At 43.5% G+C, this 9,843-nt stretch overlaps 1 protein-coding gene across 1 annotated transcript in view; it reads left to right on the top strand.

Annotated features, from left to right (window-relative positions):
* The window catches only part of ankrd52b (ankyrin repeat domain 52b), a gene marked incomplete at both ends in the record, with an annotated part of 28,796 nt that overhangs the window by 15,238 nt on the left and 3,715 nt on the right, over window positions 1-9,843 (top strand). Inside the window, 6 exons of the mRNA XM_080548391.1 lie at window positions 516-603; window positions 904-1,021; window positions 1,350-1,569; window positions 2,459-2,546; window positions 7,036-7,119; window positions 9,233-9,378. Of these exons, the coding sequence (XP_080404517.1) occupies window positions 516-603; window positions 904-1,021; window positions 1,350-1,569; window positions 2,459-2,546; window positions 7,036-7,119; window positions 9,233-9,378 (744 nt within the window). The remainder of the gene's footprint in view (window positions 1-515; window positions 604-903; window positions 1,022-1,349; window positions 1,570-2,458; window positions 2,547-7,035; window positions 7,120-9,232; window positions 9,379-9,843) is intronic.

The following is a 9,843-nucleotide window of genomic DNA, read 5'->3' as shown; positions in this document are numbered from 1 at the left end:
CGGAAGAGTGTGTGTGTGGGGGTGTGGAGGGGAGAAGAGAGAGTGTGTGTGTGTGGAGGGGGGAAGAAGTGTGTGTGTGTGTGACAGAGAGAGAGAGTGTGTGTGTGTGTGTGTGAGAGTGTGCACGTATCTGCACTATTTGCACCATGCTGATCTCTGTACATAATGTTCACACAGTTCTCACTCATTTGTATTTATATTTTTTTAAACTGCAACGTCCACACTTTTCTAGTTTAGTTGTTTTTAAGTTTCACCAATAACGCCAATAAGGCCCTTTTAAATTGTGAAAGTGTGTAAGACATGTCTGTCTGTCTGAGAGAGTGTGTCTGTCTGTCTGTCTGTCTGTGAAAGTGTGTGTGTGTGTGTGTGTGTGTGTGTGTGTGTGTGTGTGTGTGAGAGAGAGTGTGTGCATGTATGGATATATATATATATATATATATATATATATATATATATATATTATATATGAGCTTATGTCAAATTTTCTCTCCTTCTCACATCTCATCCTTGCCCAGCTGCTAACGGCCAGACAGACAGTCTGCTGCTGCTGGTCAACAGGGGGGAGAAGGCCGACATCATCGACCTCACGGACACACAGGGCCAGTGAGTCTCCATGTGACCACCTCCTACCAGACATGTGACGGCAACATGTTGTAATTATACCTGGCGTCCTCTAGAGGCCCCCGTTGTGCTTTGTAGACCTATTGTCTGTGTATTGCGTGGGAAACTAAATGTGTGTGTGTGTGTGTGTGTGTGTGTGTGTGTGTGTGTGTGTGTGTGTGTGTGTGTGTGTGTGTGTGTGTGTGTGTGTGTGTGTGTGTGTGTGTGTGTGTGTGTGTGTGTGTGTGTGTGTGTGTGTGTGTGTGTGTGTGTGTGTGTGTGTGCGCGTGTGTGTGTGTGTAGGACGGCCTTGATGCTGGCAGCTCTGGGCAGTCACACTGACTGTGTTCACATCCTGCTGGAGAAGGGAGCCGCAGCGGACGCTGCAGACAAGAGGGGCCGCACGGCCCTGCACAGAGCTGTGAGTCCCCCTGGTGACCTTTCCTTCTCTGTCACTCACATCCCCAAGGTTTAAAGACCCTTGTTCCATCCATCTTCCTTCATGCAGTACATGTTCGTACCATTCGTCGATGACTAAAACTACACTAAAATGTTTTCCGTTGTCGTCAACTAAAACTAGACTAAAGAATTAAGAAGGATCAAAATGACTAAATGTGACTACAACTAACTTGTCTAAGGACTAAGACTGTAGGACACATGTTAATACCGGATCTGAACACTCTCTGTGTCTCCCTGTCTCTCCCTCTCTCTCCCTCTCTCTCTCCCTCTCCCTCTCTCCCCCCCCCCAGGCGGTGATGGGCTGTGAGGACTGCGTCTCAGCCCTGCTGGAGCACGGGGCCAACCCTCTGTGCCGGGACTCCCGGGGCCGCACCCCCCTGCACCTGGCCGCGTCCTGCGGCCACATGGAGCTGCTGCGCTGCCTGCTGCAGGGCGCCACGCGCTCAGACCCCCTGGACTCCATGCTGGACTACAGCGCCTACACGCCCGCCCACTGGGCCGCCTACCACGGTGAGCAGGGCTCCTCCCACAGGGCTCCTCCCACAGGGCTCCTCCCACGGGTCCTTGAAGTCCTTGAAAGTTTGTGAATTTGGGGAGCTTAGGTGGCGTAGCGGGTTAAGCACTGACCATGTAACCGCAGGGTCCCCGGTTCGATTCCGGCCGGGGACATATCCTGCATGTCATCCCTCCTCTCTCTCTCACCCATCCTTCCTGTCTAAATCTTCACTGTATCTGTCAATAAAAATGAAAAATATCAGAAAAAATACCTTAAAAAAGAAAGTTTGTGAATTTGAGAGAAAAAAATCAAGGTCTTAAACGTTTTTGAAAATAGACATGGATCGTTGAAAGTGCTGAATTCCCCTCTCTCTCTCTCTCTCTAAAAAAAATATATATATAAAACAAAGAAACGTCTCTGTATTGCTTAACTTTGCACATGTTTCACAATATATTGTTTTGCTGTGCTGTGGTAGAGAAGGCAAGAGACCATGTGTTCACACATTCAAGCCTCTCTTTTTAATTGTTGTCTGTGAGCGGATAGTTCCTATTATATAAATTCTCATCTAGATCTGTCTCAAACTATGCCGTGTTGGGTCCTTGAATTTGAGGGAATTGAGTCTTGAAAGTCCTTGAAATGTGCTTGAATTTGATGTTTCAGAAGGAACCGTGATTTAGGGCATTTAGCATATAACGCCTTTGTCCCAAGCGACGTACAACAATTACAAAAAAAAACTTTAATCAAATAAAAACGAGTACTCGGTCAAGATAAAACAATAGTAACATATTAAAGTAGATATGTTCTCCTCCACCAGACACCTTTGCTGGTAGACCAAAGAAAGGTGTTTTTATGCCCTGGTAACACTTCTGGTAACACTTGTCTAACTCTGTCCCTCTCTTTCAGGGCATGAGGACTGTTTGGACATTTTACTTGAACACAAACCATTTAGTATCCAGGAAGGAAACGCCTTCACTCCATTGCACTGTGCTCTGTAAGTACCATCCCTGTTCCCTGTTAGAGCAAATTATTCAATAATGGCAGCCTGTTTCGTTTCAAGATGTATAAGAAAAGATATTTAATATTCTTCTGCAGAAAGAGGAAGTTTACAGGTCCGTCAGACGCATCTGAACGTTTCAAAGTTCCTCCCAAAAGTGACGATCAGAGCACCGGGTCTGGGGAACACAAAAGCCAAAAACTGTTCCAGATGGTCTAGTCCACTCCGGGAGAAAAGAGGGCAATCAGGTCTTTGTAATCATGTAAATGTGTCTGTTGTCTTAGCCAATGTCAAGCTTCAAGTAGAGAAACTGGTTCTATTGTGTGACAACAGGAAATCATCTTCTACAGCCCGCTGCAGACATTCAACCCAAGATGATGGAGTTTGAATCTTATTACATATAATAATTTTCTCTCACATTCCACACTTTTTTAAGATGTAAACTCTTAAAACAAGAACAATTTGAAAAATATGGTTCAAAACATTTTTGGAGAAAAAATTCATCACAACCCAAAAATCCTAAAATTAACAACCAAGCTTAAAATTAAGCACAGTACATCATACACAAGACAAAAGAAATAATAAAAATAAATCCAAACGACCGACGCCTTCTTGATTCTTGCATCTTCAATCTCTTCCTAATCGGTCGTTGTCTGTCAGTGTCATTGAGGTTCAGGCAGTCGTCTGTCTCCTTCCATGTTGGACATGGTCTGGGGAGTGGTCTGTAGCACTATCGAAAACATGATGCAGGCATTCACCAGCATCTTCACTAGTACAGGTGTCCACACTTTGGACCCTGGCTGGACTCACAGGTATCTGTTGATAGATCCAACAATCAGAGTAATTCATCCTCGAAGCAAAATCTCTCATGATACTATGTGTCTTTCCTCCTTGAAACGGCCATGCTCTGATTTGAAGGCTCGGTGGTCCGGGCTGTTGAAACTGGAACACTGTCGTCGATGGTCGTTTGGTGGTTCTCTGCCGGGTCTCGTACTCTGGCGTTGTTTCCCTCTCTGGCGGGTTTGGCACCTTGGTGGCTGCTTCCTTTTCCGGCGGGTTTGGCACCCTGGTGGCTGCTTCCTTCTCTGTCGGGCCTGGCACCCTGGTGGCTGCGTCCTTCTCTGTCGGGCCTGGCACCCTGGTGGCTCTGGTTCCTCCTCTGTCGGGCCTGGCACCCTTATCGTCATCTCCTCGGTGTTCTCTGGTGGGTCTGGTAACCCTGGTCGTCGCTTCCCTCTCTGGTGGCCCTGGTTCATCCCTCAATCATCCGGCTGGATATTGCGTAGCACGCCGTCTCTGGATTCTGGTAAAACGGCTTCCACTCTGAAATATATATCACATTCTTGCCGTGGCAAAAATCAAGTGTATCTGCAGTAATACAGGGCCACCACTGGTCTGTCTGAGGAGACAGTTAACAAAATAAAATAAAGACTGCAACAGAATTTTATGTCTAATCAAACCAACATCTTAATATTAAAATAGGAAACGGTAGAACATTTTCGTGTGATTTGAAAATCATAAACAAATGTGTCATGTTTTATGATGTCAAAATATACTTACTGAAAAATCATTCAAAAACAAGAAAAACCAGGGTTAATTGTTAATGAGTTAGTGGGAGTTAGCAATAAAAAATATAGTATTTTATGAGCCTCTGATACGACAGGCCACATGGTTCTTTTTCCAATACATCATGGTCTGAACAATGCATGAATACCAAACAGATCTATATAATTTTGGACAGGTTTATGCAAAAAACTCAAAATGGAGAGTGATCAGTTCTCCCAGAGTTTCACACATAAACCTACCTTCTTGAGAATAGAAATAACTCTCAGGGTCTTTCTGCGCAAGAAAACAGCTCCCCATGACTTGGGTTAGAAAATATAAAACCTTGCCTAATGCAAAAAAATTGTTTTTAAAATAAAAAAACAGAAACTCAAAAACCGATGGGGTCTCTTTTCACAACAAGAAAATTCAAAACTCAACAATTTTCCTAAAAGTGTCGGAAAACAAAAACATTCTTAAACCATCAAGATATACAAAAAACTGGAGCTGTACATGGAGAAACAACGATTATAGATTGTTTCCTAAAATTGCTGTTGTGGTGTCGGGCAGAATTTGTAGGAATGGTTGCCCCCACAATTATAACATGCAAAACCCTTATCACCCCACTGTCAGAAATGTGTTTGTGGCTGGCTATGCTGTTCTCTAGAACGTTTCTCTTGTCCTTCATAAAGTCTAATTTGTGCAGAATGAGTCATATGTTTCTGTGTCCCATGGTTAGGAAACCTTTTTGACGTCGGACAGGATCTTTAGGAATGGTCGCCCTTACCACAATTATAACATGCAAAATCCTTAACAACCGTGGGACAGGATCTATAGGAATGGTCGCCCTTACCACAATTATAACATGCAAAATCCTTAACAACCTGCTGCCTATTATTTGTTTGTGGCTGTCTATGTTGTTCTCTAGAACGTTTCTCTTGTCTTTCATAAAATCTAATTTGTGCAGCTTGTAGACGCACCTGATTCTGTAGCAATTTCAAAAGTTCTATACTCATTTTAAACTCAAAATCAAGATATATTCAAAGGAACAATAGATACAAATAGCACTATTAGTTAAAATAGCTTAAAAAAACACACAAGGAATGACTAAAAACAGAAAACAGCTGTAATGTCTTGTGTAAAGTATTAACACTGATTAACTAATTAAAACTGGAGTTCAGAACTTTGGTTAGCTCAATGAAACTCTATTATCATACATGGAAAATTCAGAACTCCTGACTGGCTCAATGAATTTTATGGAAAAGTACCACCTCCCCACTTTTACACAACTAACCTCTGTGTAATAAAAACCCAATCCTAGATCAACCTAGGATTATTTTTTGACCTGTGTTAACCAATATACTGATGTTGGACCTTAGTTAACCAATTTACTGATGTTGGACCTTAGTTAACCAATTTACTGATGTTGGACCTTAGTTAACCAATTTACTGATGTTGGACCTTAGTTAACCAATTTACTGATGTTGGACCTTAGTTAACCAATTTACTGATGTTGGACCTTAGTTAACCAATTTGGACATGTGTTAACCAAGATATCAGCTGATTTGGATCTTTGTTAACCAAAAAACAGCAAAGTCTTATCACAATCAAATGGCACTAGTTAACCATTGTTCACGATCGTTTAGACGCCATGGACCTTTTGTTAACCATGATCAGAAAGATACACGTATATATATATATATATATATCATATACACAAAAAGAGTAGTCTTATGATTTTGCCAGGTGCAATTTTAGCCACGATAACATGTAAATCGTCTAAAACGCCACAAGTCATGCATCACAAAGTGCACCCGGAAACAAAAAACCTCTCCAAACAGGTATCTATCTCCGATTAAATACCGTTCCAATACAAATGAAAATCGACAGGCTTACCCTTGTTCGTGTGTTTACGTAGACAGCGTGCCAAGGCCCTGATCATCCGCTCTCAGCCAATCCCAAAAATAGAGGGGATCTCTTGACCGCGTCACTTGCTAGGTGAAACGCGAGAGTTCCGTCTCAAAACAGCTCGTCAGCTGAAAAATGGCTGAAAACGGACAAAACAGGATACCTCCGCAGCCGCTCCCTGTTCCTCGTCGCCAACTTGTTAGAGCAAATTATTCAATAATGGCAGCCTGTTTCGTTTCAAGATGTATAAGAAAAGATATTTAATATTCTTCTGCAGAAAGAGGAAGTTTACAGGTCCGTCAGACGCATCTGAACGTTTCAAAGTTCCTCCCAAAAGTGACGATCATTCATTACATGTCAGTATTTATACAATTCAGGTTTCCACAGGTAAGGGGTCCGCCCTCGGGTGAGGTTTAGACCAATCATGAGCAAGGGGTGTGAGTTTGTACATGGATGAAGATGATTGGGATGAAGGTTAGGGGGGAAACGGCCCCCACTTTCTCCTAGGGAGACAAAGGTGAAAAAGGAACACAATAGCCACAAACTGGTTCAGTCTGGTCCCAGAGCACCGGGTCTGGGGAACACAAAAGCCCAAAACTGTTCCAGATGGTCTAGTCCACTCCGGGAGAAAAGAGGGCAATCAGGTCTTTGTAATCATGTAAATGTGTCTGTTGTCTTAGCCAATGTCAAGCTTCAAGTAGAGAAACTGGTTCTATTGTGTGACAACAGGAAATCATCTTCTACAGCCCGCTGCAGACATTCAACCCAAGATGATGGAGTTTGAATCTTATTACATATAATAATTTTCTCTCACATCCCCCTGCTTGTGGGATTCAGAATAGTCTACTTCCATCTGTGATTGGTGGGCCATGTCAGGCCTGTCTCTGTGATTGGTGGGCCATATCAGGCCTGTCTCTGTGATTGGTGGGCCATGCCAGGCCTGTCTCTGTGATTGGTGGGCCATGTCAGGCCTGTCTGTGATTGGTGAGCAGTGTTGTATGGATGTATTCTAACTGCCTGTCCTGTTCCTCTGTAGAATAAACGGCCATGATGGTGCTGCTGAACTACTGGTAGAGACCGTCGGGATTCAGATGGTGAACCTCAGAGACGCCAAAGGAAGGTGTGTGTGTGTGTGTGTGTGTGTGTGTGTGTGTCAGGGTTTCCGTTAACCGGTAATTCCCGGACTTTGTCCGGTAAAAGTTGATGAAGTCCGACAAATTGAAAACTCGTCGGACATAAATGTCCGGTGAAAATAATTCCCTCTAAGCACAATTTGAATACAATTCGCTAAAGTTCACATTCTGATTCCTTCTATTTAAAAAAAGACGAATATATAGGCTATGTATTTATTTTATTATGATATGATTTGACACCGGCATGATGATGACTCCTAATGTGTAGGCTGCCTATGCGAAACAGCGGTTGTTTCCGGTGTGCGCTATAACTCGTGCACAATCGAGTCGAGGCAGAGAGGAGGATAGCGATGTTTCTCTCTGTGATAGTGTGATTATGCAAGCCTTTTCTGAAAGGGATGAGAACCCGATTGTTTCAGCTTCTCCCAGGGAGAAAGTGGTAGAGTTACCATCCTCCCCGAGTCCTACCATACCATCCGCTGACAGCCTATCTCTGCCTGTAACCGGCGAGCGATTGCGTGTCGCTCAAGTAGCTGATCAGTCATTAAACAAATGTTTTTTACATGCAGCTAGTGAGGAATCTGAAATAGGGGGCAACGTAGTTTATTTCCTTAACGATGGGATATTAATGCGTAAATGGTCTCCTCCTAATGCAAATGGTTGTGAGTGGAATACTGTAAAACAAGTGGTTGTGCCTGTGGGTTATAGACAACAGGTGTTATCTGTAGCACATGAGAGCCAGTGGTCAGGACATTTAGGTATAACTAAAACTTATCAGCTGATATTGAAACATTTCTTTTGGCCCGGACTGAAGGCGGATGTTGCCAAGCACTGCCGCTGTTGCCATACTTGTCAGATGGCGGGTAAGCCTAATCAATCCATTCCACCCGCACCATTGCATCCCATTCCTGCTATAGGGGAGCCATTTGAACGTGTAATAATTGATTGTGTTGGACCTTTGCCTAGGACTAAAAGTGGAAGTCAGTATTTGCTTACTATTATGTGCGCTGCTACTCGTTTTCCCGAAGCTGTTCCGTTGCGTAACATATCAGCCAGCTCAGTGGTGAAAGCTTTAACAACGTTTTTTTCCACATTCGGTCTTCCTCTTGTTATACAATCTGGCACTAACTTTCAGTCTAAGCTTTTCAAACAAGCCCTAAGAACGTTAGGGGTACGATGTCACGCCAGAAGCCTACATGCTTGCACTGTTCAATAAAATGTTATACATCTAGACATTGTGGTATTTCTTTATATACGTATCCCAGCCTGCCTATTGTTTCTCAATAAACAGTTATGTTCTCCTCATTGACATACTCCCGAGTCCGATTAAGTATGATTTGACAGGCAGCTAAACGAAATGCCTTCCCAACCAGCAAGACCTGGTTATAGAAATGACGTTGTTTTATTGATAAAAAAAAAGGGTAAAACTGGAAAGAGAAAATAGAAAACTCACATTAATCCCAAACAATTTAACAAACTTCAGTTAACGTAATGTGGAGTCTGTTCATTGATCGATGCTGTCTGTTCAGTTCCCAGTGAGGCGCCCGTTCAGCGCTGGACATAATGGCATAGCGCGCATGCGAATCATGTTATATTATTATATATTATATAGCTCGCATCTAATCGTATCGGATGAGAAATAGACATTAAATGGCATATATAGGCCGCTACACAACAGTAATCACCGCGACAAACAGCTATATTAGTTTTTTTTTTTTTTTTTTTTTTATTTTTTATATTTTAATATGATGACCGGAATATATCACGTTTGTCCGGTAAATCGAAATCTTCCCGGACATGATGTCCGGCGGCAATTTTTTCTAACGGAAACCCTGGTGTGTGTGTGTGTGTGTGTGTGTGTGTGTCTGTGTCTGAGAAAGTCCAGGTTTATTATGATACATTTAAACAAATCTGGGTTTATTTAATAAGCCTGGATTTCCCTTTAGCGATGATGATAGAATACCCCCCAGGCCTTCTAATGAACGTATTTAGAGGCTGGTTGGTCACGAATGGCTTGAAAGATATTGTCGTCATTTAGATCTCCCATGGTGGCTTACCTGTCTGTGTTGTTGTTGTGGTGGTCCGTTGTGGTGCCTGAAGGACCCCGTTGCACGCAGCTGCCTACTCCGAGAGTGTCGCTGGGCTGCAGCTGGCGCTGGTCAAGGGGGCAGAGGTCAACACTGTGGACCAATCAGGACGCTCAGCCCTGATGGTCGCCGCTGACAACGGACAAACAGCAGCCGTCGGTGAGTGGTTAAAGAATATGTAGGCATGTGTGTGTTGTAAGATTACTGTTAGGGCTTTCACACCGGCAGTTCCGAACGCCGGTTCATGTTCGCGGTCGGAAACCTCCGAACGTTGGCGCTGTCTGGCGAACGAGCCCGCGTTCATACCAGTGTATCGTTCGCCAGACAGCGCCAACGTTCGGAGGTTTCCGACCGCGAACGCGAACCGGCGTTCGGAACTGCCGGTGTGAAAGCCCTATGTGAGTTTGGGAAACTTTCAGAAGTTTTCCATATGGGTTTCAATAGGAAATCTTTGGAAATTATCGGTTTAAGTTTCCCAAACTCACAGGAATTTTGCAACCCTATTTGTATGCATGTTATTAATCCAATGAATGTATTGAAAGTGGTTGCTAACAGATCTTTATAATGTATTTTCATGAGTTTTTTTGGGGGGGGGTGGGGCAGGGGGGGGGGGGGGGGGGGGGC

Source organism: Nansenia antarctica, assembly GCF_963989245.1.
Source record: "Nansenia antarctica genome assembly, chromosome: 18".
NCBI lineage: Eukaryota > Metazoa > Chordata > Actinopteri > Argentiniformes > Microstomatidae > Nansenia > Nansenia antarctica.
The sequence above is the reverse complement of the archived record's forward strand: the minus strand, read 5'-3'. Positions and strand labels throughout refer to the sequence as shown.